The 19,828-nt window shown below is 42.6% G+C and overlaps 1 protein-coding gene across 3 annotated transcripts in view; it reads left to right on the forward strand.

Moving 5' to 3' along the window:
- The first annotated feature begins 2,926 nt into the window (after positions 1-2,926).
- strip2 (striatin interacting protein 2) overlaps positions 2,927-19,828 on the forward strand; it is a 28,418-nt gene continuing 11,516 nt past the window's right edge. The window contains exons 1-10 of one of the 3 annotated variants that reach the window (XM_037121281.1): positions 2,927-3,192; positions 8,739-8,808; positions 11,187-11,261; positions 14,742-14,876; positions 15,025-15,145; positions 16,054-16,122; positions 16,829-16,935; positions 17,466-17,593; positions 17,736-17,924; positions 18,481-18,531. In XM_037121281.1, coding sequence (XP_036977176.1) covers positions 3,082-3,192; positions 8,739-8,808; positions 11,187-11,261; positions 14,742-14,876; positions 15,025-15,145; positions 16,054-16,122; positions 16,829-16,935; positions 17,466-17,593; positions 17,736-17,924; positions 18,481-18,531 — 1,056 coding nt within the window. In that variant the 5' untranslated portion in view covers positions 2,927-3,081. The remainder of the gene's footprint in view (positions 3,193-8,738; positions 8,809-11,186; positions 11,262-14,741; positions 14,877-15,024; positions 15,146-16,053; positions 16,123-16,828; positions 16,936-17,465; positions 17,594-17,735; positions 17,925-18,480; positions 18,532-19,828) is intronic. The other 2 variants (XM_037121285.1, XM_037121284.1) reach the window with 2 other exon arrangements.

The following is a 19,828-nucleotide window of genomic DNA, read 5'->3' on the forward strand; positions in this document are numbered from 1 at the left end:
CCATTTTGTGTGCATTTTTTTTTTATTACTACAAAGATTTTTGCTTGTTTGTGTGTTATTTCATAGTGAACTGATTTTGTTGGTGTGTGTTGGGGGAAGGAGAGTTAGGGGTCAGACCTCAGCTGCCGAAGTCTGTCAGAGCCGCAGTGATCTCATCCAAGGCAGCAGTGATCAGACGGGGACGTCTCTGACATCAACAGCTGGCAGTGAGGCTTCATTTATTATACAGGGAGTTTGACACATATAGAGTCACTCTGTAGTCTAATTTACAACAATCAAAACTATTATTCAAATGACATTTATTTTCCCTTAAAAACTCAATATTTAAAAATGTTTGCCACAAGAAACGGCTGTAAGTAAATTATTAATTATATAAGTATATAATAATAATATTTATATCATAGTGCAATTGTTGTATTGTAATACTGTCTCCTGTGCAGAAAATTAGATTATCTTAATACTGAGAAAATAACCCTGCTGATGTCACCAGGGTTTATGCCACTTTGATTTTGAGACTATAATGGTAACCTGCATAGCAATGTTACAGGGCATTATGTTGATAAGATTTGTGCATTTGCTTGTTAGGCAGGGGTCTAATGGCAGACCCTGCCACCTTTTGCTGTTAAAATAGCATTATGGGAATTGTAGAAGCCAGCATTGTCCATTCAGTTCGACCCATGCTAGGATTAAAGGTGCAGAGCAACTACCGCTAACTGTAGCTCCCTTTAGCTGGTTAGCTCAGTTAGCCGTGCAGCTAGCGGTCCATAATGGAAGCTCGGAGCACCAGGAGAGTGTTGGTGTTCATACCGTTGGCACAGGAGCCTTAGACAGGGATGGGGCTAGCAGGATATGTTAGCGCAACTTAAATTGTTTCATATTGCCCATTGAAAGCTTTTAAAAGAGCACCATCAACTCGTAAACCATCAATGTTTAAACGTGTATTTTCCACCTTCATGTAATAGAAGTATTTTAATTAAATGTATTGAATATCTGTGTGGACAATGGGAACAATGTGTACCTTTTAAACTGCAGAAACAACATTTTTAACCAGCCTTCTTCAATGCTGCCCTCCAACCACAGCATATCACTGATGTCTCTGTCAGTGATCTGTTTTACTGGATTTATAGCCCTGTGAGACACGCGTCTAAATTGATTCAACCATCGCTGGATAATTTATATACATTTAATCATGAACTTGCCCCCATCACGTCCCCCCGCTGCCCTGCCATGTGCTCACGTTCCACCAGAAACCGTTGCCTGCCCTCAATTGTACAATCCAATCATGTCATCTTAAGTGTTTTTCACAGTCGGGGGTTCGTGAGTGTGTGTTGGTGAGTAGAAGTGTTTGCCAGCCCCCATATTAACCCCCACCTGCACATATCAATAATTCAATTCTCCCCTAAAGGGAGGGTGACAGGAGGTGAAGTGTCTGCAGGAGGGCCCCGACCTTCACCTTCATCTAACATTTAAACTGGAGGGGGGAGAGTCACACACATTAAGATGCAGACACTTGAACTGGTCTGGACCCCTGCAAGCAGATTGTGTTTCCAGACATGTTATTATGGAGGAGAACAATCCTGCTTAGTGCTGATTAACCTTGATGCATCTTTTTGAAAACATCACCCAACAACCAAAGCGGGTAAATTTTGGTCTGGAGGGGTTCACCAACTAGTTTTCCCTAAAAAGCTTAAGCAAAATTGGTCGAAACTGAGTAAAGACCATATTAAGACATTTGGTGACAATACTAAAATAAATATGTCACACGAAAGGGCCATTTCAGTTGGGAAAACAGAATATAAAATCAGCAGGAGCTACAAAACAAATGTGAAAACCAAACCACATTGTCTGGCTAGCAAAGGAGGTGAGACAGCCAAAGCTAGCCTGAAGCTAAAGATTACCGTCTTTTCACTACCCTGTCTGTTGCCTGTATTTAACTAGTAACATACAAGTCATTGAGTTTGTAACACAATGTCAGTTATGTAATAGTTAATATATTGTTATTGAAAAAACAAGGACGCAGATAAGGTAGTTCTGCTGCAGTAAAAGGTGACTAGCTTAGCTTAGCAGGGTCACGGTAGCAGGCTGACAGGTGGTAACCATAACTTTTAATCACATATTCAAATGTAGTAGATTAATTTATTGTTCAAACACGCAAGAGTGCTGATGAGAAGACAAGAACACATCATTTGTAGCCACTGTGTTATTCAGCCTTTAAGCTAAGCATAAAATAACTGATTCAAGCTTCATCATCATTCCCACCTTTTTTAAATACAGTCAGTAGGTTTTAAAGGTCAAGTGTGTTGGATTTATTGGCATCTGTCAGTGAGGTTGAAGACTGCGACCAACCCTGGCCTCTCCGACCGCTACAGTGGCCACTAAAAATGCGGGGAAAACAAAAAGCCCACTCTAGAGTCAGTGTTTGGTTTGTCCATTCTAGACCACTTTAGAAAAAAATGCTGGTCCAACATTGCAGACTGCGTTGACCCTCTCCTGCTGTGGATATATAGTGAAGTCATTGAAAATACAAGGATTCATAGTTTCAGACAAAAAAATAAAGAAAAAAAATAATAGTAATCTTGCCAAATCACCTACTTTTTATAATCCAATTCTCCAACCAGTTTGTCTCATATAAGGTCCAGGACTGAAATTAAAGCCGGCTGTTTCTGTAGTCTCACTGTTAGTGGCGGAGTCCGCCATTCATCTTCTCAGTAAATGATGCCTTACTGTTTTCAGTTTTAATCCACTAATATCGGCACTAGTTTCTTCAACAACAAGCCCATCAGTGTGTTGACACTGTATCACTTCATCCCTCTACTTTCATGTCAGCTGATGCTGCTTTCTGCCTCTCTCTAACCCCGCCCTCTCGGGGCGCACCGGGACAGCGAACCTAACAGACTAAACTGAGGGGAGCAGCAGCAGCAGCAGTAGCGGCAGCAGGAGGAGGTGGAGGAGGAGGAGGAGATCTTCAACTTGGAGCTCCGGAGCCGGTGCTCCTCCTGGTGCGGTGCAATCTCAGCTGTCCGCCGGACCGGTATGCACTACCCGCGGAGGAGGAAGTGAGCCCGAACCCGAGACAGAAAGATGCAGGCGGAGGACATGGAGGTACCTATCATTAATAACCTTAACGATAACGGCGACAGGCAGAGGCCGAAAGGGAAAGATGTGTTCAAGGATCAGCAGAAGGAGTCGGAGGTAAATCGGAGATGTGTTTGTGTACAGTCGGCTACCACAGCTCATAGTGTAGCAGCGCACTGGAGGTGTGTGTGTCTCTGCATGTATGTATGTATGTATGTATGTATGTATGTATGTGTGTGTGTTGTTGCTGGGGAGCTTTCAGATCAGCTGAATGTCCTTTCCATGCAGTCAGTCGCCGTCTTGGCTCGAGAGCATGCACGCATGCAGACAGGCAGGCAGGCAGACACCGAGGTGTTATTTTGGCAACCGGCTCCTATAAATAACCCAGCAGTAATCCTACAGTGGTGCTCAGGCTGGAGAATGCAGGTGGTGAAATGTGACTGCTGCTGTCAGGAGCAACACTACCACCACCACCACCACCACTACAAGACACATTGTGTTGGACATGTTTAATAGTTATGGATTAATCTGGTCACCCCATAAATAACCGTGCACCCCGTAATGGTTGACATTGGCCAACTGTGTCCTTCATTTAATTGATCCGTGGAATAAAATCAAGTCAGTGTCAGTTTTCAGTCGCATCATAATAAGAGGTTTCAAGGGACCAATCCAAGACTTTACTCACTCTGATAACATAGTGTCATTATTTTAAACATTACATGGTATCATAAATCATTTAATGACTTTAAAGACTGATTAATTAAGTGATAATGAGGCTTATTAACGGGGCACTGTGTACTTTGTGAGAGGAAATTCAAACTCTGAATTTTTGCATTTACAATATGAGCTAATAATAGAAATATTCATTTTTTCCATAACTGAATAAACAAGCTGTGCTCAGACAAAGAATAAGGCCCCCAGAACACTGTTTGAAGCTAGATAGGTGGCAGGGTCCGCCAAACATAAACAATGTAAACCGGTATGTCACTTTGTTTATTCAGTCATGAAAACAAAGAGGTTTTGTTTACTTAGTTTGTGTAGGCATAAAACATGTCAGTCAGTGAAGATCGTTCCCCTCCGATTATAATCGCTTCATCAGAACTACGTAGTGCTCCTTTAAGAATTCTATTTCATCGGCACGATTTGTTCCTTCAAAATCGCAGATACTCTACTTGTATTTGGCCAGAAAGTAACCGTTATTTCAATCTTTAGTTAGTCTGATTTGTTTCAACTCATCAGTTTAAAATGTTCTCTGTATTACGATGGTAAACATCGAAAAATGCCTTTGCACATTGCTCAGTTTGCAGATGAGCAATCAGAACCCGAAACATCCTGTTTATCATCATGAATGATGAGGAAAAGCTGCAAGCTGGAACCAGCAAATGTTTTTCTGCTCGAAAAATACTCAAAATATGTATTTGATCATCAAAATAGTTGCAGATAATCATTAACTGATTCATTTACTGACTGATCAGCAATGGAATTATGGCCTCTGAGAAATGCTCAACAAACAGTATTTTGGATCCAGAATGTCTCATGGATTAACTCAATCAAAAAAAAATGACTGGGCAACATTTTTTATTATTGATATTGTTGTTTAAGTCATTTTTTCAAAGCCTAAATACCAAACACTTGCTGGTTCCATCTTCTCAAATGTGAGGATTTGCTGTCGTTCTCTGTTTCATATCATTGTGATGTCTTTGGACCAAAAAAGTAGTTTGAAGACATCAGTTTGGCTCATTTCTGACCACTCTCTGGCATTCAGTAATAGACTAAATGATTAATTGTGAGTAATGCTAGATTTATCAATGTCCTTTTGTCTAATCGTAGTGGCTGAGAATCACCCACAGACCCAGTTTAACCAGTAAACCCACTCTGCCTTTCTGCTCTTCTTCAGCCTGATGATGCTGCTGTAAGCTCCACGCAGCCATAATTCACCCCCTCATGAAAAAATTAGAAGAAGATGGGTTTTCATGGGCTTCTCAGCCCCTGGTTGTCTGGAGAAGTTAAGCAGTCGGAATCTTTCCTCCAGGCCACAATCCAGTCAATAACACACATGACGTGTGTGTGTGTGTGTGTATGTGTTTGTGTGTGTGTTTTGTACGTGAATGCTGAATGGTTTTGAGGGAATTAGAGCATGTTCATCTCCCAGCCGTTGGATTCTGGGACGAGGGGTTGTTGATGGTTTGGTGGTGGGTTTGATGACACGGACGTTGAAAGCACTTAACGTCAGTGTTCCCGGGCCACCGGACTATACTGGGAGCTCATCTGTCCGTTAAGTTAGCCTCGAATCTGATTCATTCATGTATGTAAGTCGTCCGTCACTCGTGCCGGGTAGAGCAGCCATCTCTCGTCTATGTGGCATATGTCGGTTGGAGCGGGGGTGGCCTGCTTTGACACTATGCCCAGTGTTTGCACACCGATGTGGTGCAGAGTGTGGGAGCCGCAGGAGCGCTGCCAGTTTGGAGCGAGGGATGGCTTTCGTTATCAGTCGGCGACAGAGCGGGGAGACGGGGGAGAAAATGGAGGAGAGGGAAGGGGGTAAATTGAGTAGCTGAAGCACAAAAAGAGAGAGAGAGAGAGAGAGGCATAGTTGTCTGTGTTGACGCTCACGGGAATTAAAGAAACATCCCAGTGGGGTTAGAAAGAGCTCCTGTCCCTCGGTGACTGTCGGCTCTTCACCAGACAGATGGTAGATTAGGCTGCGTGTTCAATTAATCAATTAACGTAAAAAAGTAATTGACTACTCTGGTAACTGTGTTCATGCTCAAGCTGAGCAAAATGTCAAACGTTCTCTGCCTCCAGCCCCTCAAATGTGAAAGATTCACTGTCTGTCTTTCTTTTGTGTCACCAACGATGAAACTATCAAACAATGAATCGACGAGTTGATCGAAACCAATTACTGCCAAATATTTATGATAATCACTTCATCATTTAAGTTAGTTTTCAGGTAAAATATCAAACATTTGCTGCGTTTCTTGGCCATTTATGATAGTGAATGAAAAGTGTTTGGATTAAGTGAATCAGAATGAGAATGACCGTTAGATGTACCTCTGTGTTTATTGGTGAGAGTTTGATGAGTAATTTTTCACTTTACTCCAGCTGAAAGGACTGAAAGGTCAGAACTGACTGACATTGATTACACTCAGTGTTTCATGTTAAGTACTTGAATTAAGCATAAAAATGGCGGACTCCGCCACCAACAATTGGTGGACGAAAGATTTGAATACGTCGCTTTGAGTTCTTGGAAATTGGGATGAGTTTATTCCCACACATTTTTGCCAATTTACAGACTAAACAGTTAAGCATTAAAACAGACGGGTTGATTGATAATAACTAATCATTACTCAGGAGCAGTCTCAGTGCTATATTTTAATGGACTGAGCCATCAGACAGCAGGAAGAATGGGTAGGAGTTGTGCATTGGCAGCAGTGGATGAATGTTGGTGCTGGAATATCGGCCTGCAGCACAGATGATATCACACAACAAGTCTGTAATAGCTCCTGCATATCTGAGGTTGCTCACCGACTCGTTAATGGCATTGATTTTACGGTAACAAAAGATGTGACATTTTTACAACAAGTGTAATGTCATAATGATCGTCAGAGCAGATTGTTAAAGCAAAAGTGAGGCACCTGGTCACCCAGACCTACAGGCTGTCCTCACTCGCACTGAGGAGTTGTGGGTAATTTAGTTGAATCATCCACGCTCCCAAGTGGTTCTCATTTCCTGGTTTACAAGCGCGGTAATGACATCAAATGTCATTGCTTCGGCTCGGTGTCATAAACAAACTTTGCAGGCTGACGTCCTGTGTATTCCAGTCCACGCTGACTTGGTTGCAGCAGGTATTTATAGGAGACATGACGGGTGGCACACGGAGTTGTTTAACCAGGACCGCTGACTCAGTGCACATCCTTATTTACAGTCCTGGCCCTGGGGCTGTTTTCACAGGGTTAAACACACTCGCAGCTTGGAGACTTCCCCCGCTGCCAGGATGTTGTTGTTTTTTCTTTTCTTCTTCATTTTTTTTTTTTTTTATTCTCGTTACTGCAAAATGAATCTTTAATCATACCTGTGGGGAGAGCTTCATCAGGTCACACCCCCCCCCCCTCCCCCCCACCAGAGAGATAACAGATGATAAACAAGAATGTTTCCATCTTCTTATGTGATCAAGCTTCTAATTGTCCCAGCCATTAACCATAAACATGTTACACTTTGACATTTGTGAATATCATGATTCTGGGTGTCATGCTTGAAATGTCTGATCACTCTGTTTATCTGTTACTGTTACATATCAGACTATGAAGGAAGGTCTTATTTTAAGAATTGGCTGGTCTTATTGTGACTCATTCTGTGCTGACTGCTTTACAATACTTAGAACTGGAGTAAGTCAGCTTGTCTGCAGTTTTTTAAAGGTGCTATACGTAACATCATTGTCAGCTGTAGCCTAGTTTAACTAGTGTAGGCTAGTGTCGACATTAAGTTGGTTGTCTTTCTTAAGATAAGTTTTTCATGTTTTGTTTTAAAACAAGACCATGCAAAAGGGTCTGAACTATCCACATGACGAATGTGCTAAAAGACTGAAGCTAGGCTACAAATACAAGACAAAAACTTTTGTCGGTGCGTAGTTAGAATAATATATTAGCATAGTGATTTATTTAATGGTACTCATTACTCTGAATGTCTATAGTATGTTCCTATTGTTACCTGTAACCCACTAAATTATATAGTTCGCTTGGAAAGTTAACACTGTTGCTACTAAGCTAGCTGGCTATTGTCTGAGCTCTCTTTGATTTATGACAGGCTTAAATACAAAATGGGGAATTTGAACATTGTGGTTTTCATTGCAAAGTTTTTTTTTTGATGATGTTGTGACCTTACTGCGTACTCTCTGCTTCTCTATTTTAGAGGGAAGAGATAGTTTCACAGTACTGACAGTCTCAGTACGTCTGCCTGTCCTGCGTTAAATGTGTGTTTGCACGTGTATGGATCACATGCCTTCCAGGGAGTTGAAAAAGTTTTAAAACCCATTTCTAAATCCATCCCGACACGACAGAAAGAGTTTATGAGGGATTCAGCAAAAGATTGTGTGGTTGCATGTCGTCCGTGAGTGCGTTCTCAGAAACTTAATGTGTGCGGTCTGTGTCGAGGGCCACGTGCTAATCACAGGGTAAGGCTAAAGTCAGAACCCGGCGAGACCCTCCGTTGGATACAGAAGTTAATCTGCCTCAAAAACAGGGGCCGTGTCAATTCCAGCGCCCTCACTCTTTTCTCACTTCTTCATCACTGCAGTTTACACATAGATTTATCACATAGATTAAAGTGGTGTGCCCATAACAGAGCGTCAGTAATAGGAGTAGGATCTGAGAAGGAAAAAAAAATGTAAACAGCTAATCAACGCTGCCTGGAGATTCGGCAGCCAATCAAAACTCCAAAAAGACACACGATGAGGCAAAACTGTGAACGAGCCTGAAGAGTGTGTGTGGGTGCTGTGTGGAGCGCAGAGTAGTGGTAGGTGTTGGAAAAAAAAAGAATGTGTATAGCCTACAGTATGTTCGAGTGTCTGTTTGCATGTAGGGTGCTAGGACATCTGCGATCTGCTGTGTACAGTGTCATATTATAATGTATATGCTAATGTGTGTTTTCGTTCTCGTTCTTCTCAGAGCTCAATGGAGTCTCCTAATCTGGAGTTTGAGTATGGAGACACAGACACACTGACTGCTGAGCTTTCAGGTAAGACAGACAGGAAACTCAACTCCCCAAAAAACTGGTCAGATAGTGAATCCTGACATGAATGTCGCTTGTACAGTGGACACTGCATTCTGTGTGTTTTTCATTACGATTCTGTTGAATGCAATTGATGCACAAAAGATTTGATCTGATAAACGTTTTTTGTGATTCTGCCTCCGTGTCCTGTGCACATTGTTCACCATAGTCACGTTTTCCCTTCTGGTTGGATGCAGTCTTTTAGCTCTATGTCTGGTCTGTTGGTCCACCCACAACTTTGATCCTGACCGATAAATCTCAAAAGCCGTTGGATAGATTGCCATGACATTTTCAGTTCAGAATCAAGTCACACTTTTTTTAATTAGCCAGTTATTTTAGTTTGCAACCAAATATGCAAAACCGCTGCCATTCCCAACAGTCAAGCTAGTGTTTGCATTAAACTTCTTCATGCTTTTAGCACCCTAGCATCAGAATACAAGCGTTAGCATATAGCTCATTGCGCTGCTATGCTCACGCACAAAGATGCTAGCATGACTGTAGCCTCAGCTGCGCCTAAATGAGTTTTAATTAAATATTTCATGTCAATTATCTTTAAATGTCAACCTAGCCAACCATTTCTGTACAACTAAAGGTTACCACTTCATTACCATAACACCTGAATGTCGGGGGACATGATCCCCCTTATTCTGGCTTGTAGTCTTGTTCTAGTACAAACTGTCATTAGTAAATCTGGTTTGTCATGAACCTTTGTTCACACGTCTGGCCTGGTTACTTGGTTGACTTGATCTTTTTCTTGCACTTTTAGTACTTTTTATCCAATTCTCTTTTAATGTCAAACTGAGTCAAACTTAAGGCTAAAAACATTGTGAGCGGTTGTTTACGTGTGACACAGGATTTCACCCACAGAATTCCAATGGTAATACCGCTGGTTCTACTTAGCATACACAGTACAATGTGCTATTGATTGGAAAAATAATACTGCATCTGCATTCCTCAGGTTTCCTTCAGCTGTTTTATGTTACAGTGTTATTCATGAAAACGAGACATTAAGCTGACAGACTGCTGAAGGCACAGAACAGAATCTTCTGGTCCTGACATGTTTTCTAGACATTGGACACATTGTGTGACTAATGCTGTGAGTAATCATAAACACAGTGATTATACATGCGAATTGTTCCAGCATCTGTGTATCTGGTTGATGGCTCATGTATGACCTGGAGGTTGGTTTACGGACGACAGAAGGACAGACCCCTCGGTGCTTATGGATTTTTATTGATTTGATTAAGTGCAATATTTTATTTCAAGTGTGCATTATGGATTCCTCTCCCGTCCAGCACCGTTTTTGTCCCCAGAGCCAGGTGATGTGCGGAGAGACATGTTGAACAAGAACATTGATTTTGAGTCAAAACGACGGCCCCTTTGGTAGATGGCAAGCGGCAGCTGAGGTGCCAAGAGTGTTAGTCACATTTGGCAAACACGCACACAAACAGACAGTCAGTCACGGCAGCTTTCTAGCGGCAGCTCCTCGGGGGTGAACGCTGACAACCGCGCTCAGAGCAGGAAGAGAAGCGCGGCAACGTGACAAATCGTTAGAGTGTGCATCAAACAGATGAGATCAACACCAAGGAGACAGGAGCTCTAAATAAGTCTGTTTTGTTTTTGTAGGGTGGCAAAGTTTACCATTCTATTCGATTCTATTCGATTCTATTCTATTCTATTCTATTCTATTCTACCACAACTGTCCTAACCATTTCTTCTATTCTACTCTATGTGTAGCCATTCTATTCCAACTATTGTGTCCCTTTGATTCTAGCTGTGTATTACATTCTAACTGTTCGATCTACATTTGATCTATATATTTGATTCTATTTCATTCTGGGGTTAAAGTGTTCTATTCTACCTCATCTGTTCTATTCTATTCCATTCTATCTACTCTATTCTATTTTTATTCTTTTCTACATCTTCTATTATATTTAAACTCTCTATTGTGTTCTATCTGTTCCATTTTATCAATTGTATTCTGTTGTGTTCCACTCACATTTTCTTTTTTCTATTCTAACAGTTCTATTGAAACTGTTCTATTTTATTCTATTCTGTTTCAATGCAACTGTTTAACTTCGAACCACCAACCCCCCAAATATTTGACCACCTCGGAATGAGACTCAACAATCAGCTATCTCTATCTAAATGTGAATTCTACAGGAAATAAACCCCAGCATATCCTATATCGCAGTTGTATTGCTGTCATACTGGAGAAGCTGTCACCAGTTTTTTTGTTTGTTTGTTTTTTTCTTGAGAAATGACTCGATTAGTGATTAAAATTAGTAAAGTATTGCTAATTAACTTTCTGTCTCTAATCCTGTTGCACTTTATGCTGTCCACAGAGCTCTACAGTTACACAGAGGAGCCGGAGTTTGCCCTGAACAGAGACTACTTTGAGGAGGACTTCAGGAGTCATGGTACTGTGTTTGAATGTGTGTGTGTATGTGCGTGGGTGAGAGATTATAAGGTTGCAAACAACCGTGGAAAAGCTTTTTGTACATCCCTTAATGTGTTTAGATGACCTGTCGGATACCATGTGCGTCCCCCCCTCGCTGTCAACAGCTCAGGTGAGGACAGAGTTTAAAAGCCGAGCTGTCCGTGGTGTGTTTGAGATGCAAAATGGGGTCAAAAATACTGACACTGGACTGGAGCTGCTGCTGTTTGTTGCTGATGTTTATCACCAGGGACCTTGATGGCTCCTTCAACAGTGTTACTGCTGTTAGAGCCTCCCGGAGTCCTTTGTGTAGCCCCGAATGTCCCTGTTGGCTGCAGCTTTGTGATAACAGCAACCATACTTAAGACGGCGAAGGTTAACTAAACAGAATGTTCCCGGCACATTACACAAATGATAAAATGTGTTGAAGGTAAAAGGTGCAGTATGTAAGAATGGGCTGTGAAATTCATATTTTTAAACAAATAAGGGGCAGCACATTAGTGAAAATGCTGGCTGCTGTTAAGTGAAGCTGCTGGTAGCTGGTTAGCTCAGTTAGCTCCGCAGCTAGCGGAGCTAGCGGACTGGGAGCTCAGAGCAGCTGACCCCTCCGGCCGGCAGCTCACATCGCACTACAACTCAAAGTGTTTTACTATCTTGTAGTCAAGTTATGTTCTGTTGTGTTAAAGCTGTAAAAGCAATTTGATTGAACTCAGCTCAGTTGTCTCACCTCTGAAGTGCAACATGAGCCGGCATCGCTCTTCAGCGTGCTTTTTTTTTTTTTTTTTAAGCCGACCTGTGTGAGGCGAGGGTGACCGGTCACATCAAAGCTCGGCTCTTTTAAGCTGTTCAAAAGAATGAATATCCCCACTGATACAGATGGGATGGGTCACATCCTGACCGTGTGATTTAATGTTTGGTTACCAAGAACAAAAGCAGCTTTGCCAACGTGATTTATCGTCGGTCTGACAAGAGATCATGCTTAAATGCAACGTGTTCTCCTCCTGATATGCATTCATGCCCTTTTCCGAATATTTGCTGAGGAAAAATAAGAGGAAATAAAGCATCAGTATGGTTACGAGAAGCCATGAAGCTCTCAAGTGACTGAGGCACACATCATAGACAAAAGAGCGGGACGAGCATCGCCCTCTTCATCTGTTACCTCCTCTTCGAGCTGAGTGGTAATGAATAGCAGGATTAGATGAGAGTCTCTCTGGCTGCTGTTTTACAGAGATAGAGCACAGAGCTGCCTCTTTACATCACGGCCTTTTCATTATTTTGTGTGTATTTTGTGCAGTGTGTTCAGTGAGCAGCTGTCAGAAGATGGGCTTACTGCTTTACTGTGTGTTTGCGTGTGTGTGTCTGTCAGGGCCACTGACAGTCTGCTCATTAATGTTTTTCAACCACTACCCATACATCTCTAATCCTAATCACTGTGATTGTCACGACATATCTGATTTAAGATGCTCACTGAAGACAGGGAAGCTTTTTGGAGACAGTACTGAAATTAGAAAGGTTTTTTTTCTCTTCTGACTTGGGTAGGAAAGGCATTGCAAGTAGGAGTCTGAGTTCCACCGACTGGGATGATATTACGCTTCTTAATGCCTATTACTGTCAGCATAATCAAGTGAAGAGTCTAAGAATAGAGGACTTAGACCGTGAAAAAAAAAGAGGGCTTGAATCCGCGCCAAAGAAGACGTCCATTTCTTTTAATACTGTATTTACTTCTAGGTTTTTTATTCCCATGATGCCACTGACTTAGCTAATTACTGCTCTGTATGCTTTGGCATCGCTCGACCTTTCAGCTATTTCCAGAGCTGATGCAGTGGACCTGAACAGAATGTTAAAAACTGACGACAGATCAAAGCAGCAGTCAGGCCCAACATTGACACATGCTATAACATAATTACGGTGAATATCCAGTAAAACTAACAGTTTGACCAAGATTTTTTGCAGTCACCATCCTCCTGTTACATCCTTTGCGTTTAAATGTGAGACACGATGGGGGAAGGCAGGGCAGATTAGTGTCACTGCCGAGGAAAACTGGAGCATAAAAGCCCCTCTCAGAAATGAGGCTATGCCCCAGATGGTTTAATTTAATGGATCCCCATATTGCAAAGCATGTTGACTTAAGGTTAGCTTTGAAAAAAGATGTGTTTTCCTCATTAACGTTATAGAACATGTTTCACTTTTGCGATAACACAGTATTAAAGCCAGGCAATAAAGCTTCATGAAAAAGGTCATGAGTACGGTGTGGTATAACAATACAGTAAGCTAAGAAGCATTACTACACTAAGCCACTGTAAGCTAATGTTATGATAATTAGACTAAGCTAATAAGAATTATAAACTGAGTAGAGTTAAGCTAATGAGCCTACAATAAGCTAACAAGCATGTTAGCTATAATAAGCTAATGAGAATGATAAGAATGCTCATGAGTCTTCAGTAAGCTAACAAACATGTTAGCTATAGTAAGCTAATGAGTGTGATGATATAAGTAAGCTAAGGTGTCCACATAATCTAATAAGCATAATAGCTATAGTAAGCTAATGAGTTTGACGATATAAGTAGGATAAAAAAACATAATAGCTATAGTAAGCTAATGAATGCACAGTAAGCTAACAAGCATTTCAACTATAGTAAGCTAATGCATATGATAATATAAGTAAGCTAATGTGTCTACATAAGCTAACAAGCATAATAGCTATAGTAAGCTGATGAGTGTGACACAGCAAGCGAAGAAGCATGATAGCCGTAGTAAGCTGATGAATATGATGTTATAAGTAAACTAACTGTAAGCTAACAAGCTAAGAAATGGTCATGATGATGAGTAACAACGTGTGACAGATAGAAAAAAAAAGAAAATCTACAGATAGGGTCAGTTGTGATAAGAAAAATTAAATGAATCCCCATATAACAGCAATCCAGTGTGAAGCCTATTGGGCATCACTTACATATTCATCATTTAAATTAAAAAAAAAAGTTGCATTCTCAAGCAATGAAACGCTCCATTGCTCAAATCTCTGCTACAGCCTTAGCCTACTTGGTCTGGTATGAGCAGCTTATGGAGGCTAATGTTAGCAAACTTTAGGTAAATATTGTTGTGTAACAGACACTACTTAGTAGCTTAGCATTTTAAGTAAATGCTAAGCCTTTTCAGAATTGAGCTTTGCAGCCGTGTAGGGGTTTAGCATTGACCTCATGGCTGCTGCTGTTCAGACACTTTAATACATATATCATAAAACCTATTAAACCTTTTCACTCTCATCTCATGTTTCCTGTCTGTCTAGACAGTCCTCCTTCAGTACAATGAAAAATGCCCCAAAGAATACATATGAATACCGCCATGCAAGGTGCCGACCAGCACATCAGGGGCAGTTTGGGGTTCAGTATCTTGTCCAAGGACAAATTGCTTAAGGTACAGAGAGAAGTGCTCCTAAAAATAATCTTGCGTGTCCTTCCCGTAGCTCGAGGCAAGAGGTGGATCGAGCTGACGGTGGACGAGCAGAGGGCGTACGTGATGAGCCTGCTGGACGCGCTGGAGGTGACGGACAGGGACAAGAGGCTGAAGGTGGCCCGGGCCATCCTCTACCTGGCTCAGGGTGCGTAGGCGACACATTACAACCAGCAATAGGCCTTCTCCACTGCAGACATGTTGACTTAGAGAGGGGCAAAACGGCATGGCTCTGATCCAGGTGCTGAACAGACCGAGGGAATCGTAAAACCCAACCCCCCTTTTTTCCCCCCCAGGAGTGTTCGATGAGTGTGACACAGAGGTGGACGTGCTCCACTGGTCCAGACACAATGTCTTCCTGCTATACGACATGGGCATCTTCACGGCACTGCTGGAGCTGCTCAGCATGGAGATAGAGTGAGTAGGACACGACAAACATTTGTACGAGTCAACTTTTCTCTACCACAAAAACTGCTGGTGAGGTAGAATAAAACGTCTAGCAGTGACAGCAACGATGCAACATTGTCACTCTCACCTTGGTTTTGCGTGGCGAGAGCACATCCTGCCACTCGTTCATACAATGACATGAAGTTGCAAGCGCAGCCACTGCAACAGAAAGGTCAAAACAGTTCATATCTTTTAAAAATTTGTTTCCCCCCCTCAGGCGAAGGGCCTGCGGCAATACAGGAAAGGGAGGAGTTCAGCAGATAATGGCAACCTTTATCTCTGTCTTTAAAATCTGGAGATCTTTCATAAGCAGCAGGGTTTCTTTCTCGCTTACAAGAACCAAATACTCTCTGAATCCCTCCCGTGTTTGAAGCGCTGGTCCCTCAGCCCTCGCACTTGTTTCCTCCAAATGCTCCTCTTTGCGGTTAGAGGATCCCACTTGAGTCAGAGGAGTTTTCGTGGGGATAAACAGACACCGAGGGAGTCGACGATGTCTGTGATGTGCGCTCCTTCAAGTCATCTTTGTTGCTGCCTCTCCTCGGCCCCAGTCGGGATCCAGCGCTCCTTTGTTGTTATGTAAGCTGCTCTGAGGCATCATGGCACAGTCTGGACCGTCACCGTGTTGCACAACAAAGCGGCGTAAGCGAGCCAATCGCGCAAAACACACACACACACACACGGTGCTTCAGAGGCGCTGGCTGGTTGTGCAAAAAAACAGGAAAAATGCAGCACATTAGAATTGAGAGCTTTGTTGTTGGTGTTTAAAAATGGATCAGTATGTCCTCATTACATGGTGTCGACTGTCTCTTCTTTATCAGAGCCACGAGCCACTAAGATTATGCAATTATTTACTTTTTTGTGTGTGTGTGTGTCTGCAGTAACAACCAGGCATGCAGCAGCGCAGTGAGGAAGCCTGCCATCTCTCTCGCAGACAGCACCGAGCTCAGGTGAGCACTATAATCGCATCACTCGCAAGTCACAGCCTCCACATTGTTCTCACTTCACTCTCCTTCGCTCTCTTCACTCCGTCTTTTTGCTGCTCGACTTTTCTGCCATCTGGCCGCAAAAAAAAAACAAAAAAACACACTCGCGCTTGCAAACATTTAATCATTCTCCTTGTCCCTTTTCCCTCACGTTCAGTTTCAATCCCTGCCTCTGCTCAATGGAATAGATTTTTTTTTTGGAAGGAAAGAGCTGTAAACACACACACTCCTGTGCTCACACATGCACAGAGCCCCGTCTGTGTGTTCCCCAGTTGCACACTTACGAATAATTACACTCTTAGAGGAGCGGATTTGCAACTAATTGCTGGACCAAAAATCGAAAACCATTTTATTCGAATTATGCGAAGCGTGCTGCGGGGCTTTGTTGAGCGAACAAAGCGTTTAATGCACAAAACACAGCCTGACTTCCATCAGGTGATAATGAATGGATGGGGCTTTATCCTCACTGAGCGCACAAGTGATTTCCTCTCCAGCAAGACTGCACAAAAAACATCCTCTGCTTCTTGCACTTACCTCTCGTGTTATAGTTTCTTGTACCTTTTGGCCTGTTATTATTGATTTTTTTTAAATGCCGAACATGCACACACACACGAACACACACACGGTCACAGTCACCTATGGTCAACCGGTGTGTTGCTTTTCATTGCAGAGTGCTACTGAGCATCATGTACCTGATGGTGGAGACCGTCAGAGTTCAAACGGAGGACGACAGACCTGAGTGGAGAGTCGCCAGAGAGGCCTTCAAGAATGAGCTAGGTGTGTGTGTGTTTACTGAACGAACACAAGGCACAAGGTGGTAGTATACCTTCAGAAATGTGTACTCTTTTGATCAAACTGTGCGCACAAACACATGTTTGTATAATGCAGAATAAACAAAAACTGCATCAGTACTGATTGTATTCATTGCCCTCAGTGACGTACACAAGGGTCCAACACTCACTGCCAACTGGACGGGGGGGGCCTTCCTGACTTTAAGTAGCTTTTACAGTAGAGCTATAGCGAGCTCCTTTTCTGCTAAAACTACTTCTCGGGTGCATTTCTGTGAAGAAAACGAAACGAAACTGCTGTTTAAAGTTTGATTATATTTTGAGATATACATTTAAAACAAATCTTACATGATAAGGGCACAGTGACAACATAAACACAAGCTATATGCACAGAGCCTTCACTTCTTGGCTGAAAAGACTCATCCTGCATTAGAAAAAAAAACAAGTTAGAACAATCAGAAGGCTCATAGAACAGCGGCCAAATGTCAGAAGCCCTGACTCTGACCTGTATCCCCTCAGGTTCACCTCTGTACAATGGCGAGCCCTTCGCCCTGCTCCTCTTCACCATGGTGACCAAGTTCTGCAGCATGAACGCCCCGCACTTCCCCATGAAGAAAGTGCTGCTGCTGCTTTGGAAGACAATACTGGTCAGTGCGGTTCACACCTCAAACACTGACAAACAATGCACGTCATCTGTTTTTGCAGCTTTGTGTTTTTGTATGTTCTCGTTTTCTTTTAACTTGCTGTTCAAAGTTTAGTTATGTTTCTGACTGCGTCCTCTCCTTCCAGTTCACCTTGGGGGGTTTCGAGGAGCTCCAGGAGATGAAAGTGCGGGGCCGGGAGCGCCTGAACCTGCCCCCGCTGCCAGAGGACAGCATCAAGGTGGTCAGGGCGATGAGAGCCGCCTCGCCCCCGGCCTCGGCCATGGAGCTTATTGAACAGCAGCAGCAGCAGAAGAGAGGCCGTCGCAGCCGCAGGGTAACGATTGCCTGCCCCAACCCCACCCTCGTATTACTTCATGCTTGACTCCCTATACAGTACAATGGCTACAAATACACACATACGTTTACCTTAGACTTACTTGCACTTTCACACACAGTGTTGTGCGAGCTGTTAATCTATCCCAGTGACACACAACAAGGGAAGAGTGTGTTTGGTAACTTTAAACTGACTAATTCTTCCATTATTTTTTTCTTGTCGAACAGCTTCACCTGTTTGTAGTCGGGTGACCCTGTAAGAATTTCCTCCTGTAACTCACCCTCGAAAACTCTTTCGCCGGGTCGGGTTTTCCCAAAACTTCTTCCGTGCCAACATCACTGGTTCTCTGTCGTAAGTCAGCGATGCCACAGATGATATTGGCGCCGGGACGGCTTTGAGAATTCCAACCTCCCGTTTATTCATAGTAGAGCTTTGACTGGACAGGTTCTCTCTCTCTCTCTCTCTCTCTCTCTCTCTCTCTCTCTCTCTCTCTCTCTCTCTCTCTCTCTAATGACCCTCTGTTTTCTCATTGCCCCTCTTCCTTGTGTTCCCACAGAGTGCCTTTGTTGATAGCTTGGAAGGAGACAGTCCCTTTCCCAAGAAGCAGGTCTTTACCCACAAATTCCCACTTTTTCTTTTTCTGCATTTTCTCTTCTGCATTGAGCTGGACTTGTAGCACTGCTCTCCCAGATCCCTGCCACCTCCCCCTCTCTCTCCCTTCTCTTCTCCTCCTCTTCTCTTCCTGTCATTTAACCTCATCCAATCATGCCAGGATGCACTAAAACCGAGTATGTTATATGTCAGTATGTCAGACAACAAAGCAGTTAAAAATCACACTCTACATGGATCATGTTGTGTGAACGCTCCAAACTATCGACCTAAGCCTACATCATTTTATGAAATTAAATGAATCAGAAATTAAGTTTATGTTTCCAAGTGGTTTTGGTGCATCCTGCCTCATATCCAATACTAAAAAGAATAATCTGGCATTTGGGAAATACGTTTCTTTAAACTTTTGCTGAGAGTTAGATGCTGAAGATGACGCTGCAGCTGGTAAAGTTCATTCTGCCTGTTAACACTTCTATATTTGTTTGTTTGATCCTCACATGAAACTTATGTGTTGAATGCTGTCTGGTCCGGGGAGTCCAGGACGTACATCTTACCTGAGCATTAAGATTTAAGATTGGTATTGATTTTCTTACTTTTCAACCACGTGTTCACATAGATACTCGGCTGCATCGTGAAGGTAATTGTTCACATACTTGCCGTGCTAGTGGAGGACTCCACCAGATCGTATAAAACTGAACTAGATGTAAAACACTTAGAAGGAGTAGAAAATTCTCAGTTGAGACTTTTAATGTTCTCGTCTAATGACTGGTGGACGAAACACAATATCAGCATCGCTGATGTGCCTCTTTTCAACGTTTTCTGCTGAGCACGAGCATAAAAGTTTCAGACTTTTTTCCAAGGTATTGCACTGAAGTTATACGTTTCAGTATTGTGACATCAAGTACAGATAGGAACTTGGTTTATTAGCAATTTCCGCCACTGTTGTCGCTGCTGATGTGCCCTTTGACCCCTTGACGCTGCCACACCGCCACACCACAGATTCCATGTGTGTATTGCATCCTGCTTACATGTAGCTTTTACAGAGGGCGCACACAGTCAGCGCTCCAATCGGACACATAAACACAATTAAAAACCTGTATCTAACTCTCACAAGAGGTGAACAAATTTTGTATTTCCCAAAATGTTACACTGTCTAATTTAATCATCGCCACCTGTCATGTTTTCTTCTTCTTTTCAACTTCACTTCAGCCTCTCCTGATTCCCTCTTCTCTTTCAAACTGCTTATCCTCCTGCTTATTCATTTCTCATCCATACATGCGCATTTCATCACAGCT

This window comes from Acanthopagrus latus, chromosome 14 (assembly GCF_904848185.1).
Source record: "Acanthopagrus latus isolate v.2019 chromosome 14, fAcaLat1.1, whole genome shotgun sequence".
Taxonomy (NCBI): Eukaryota; Metazoa; Chordata; class Actinopteri; order Spariformes; family Sparidae; genus Acanthopagrus; species Acanthopagrus latus.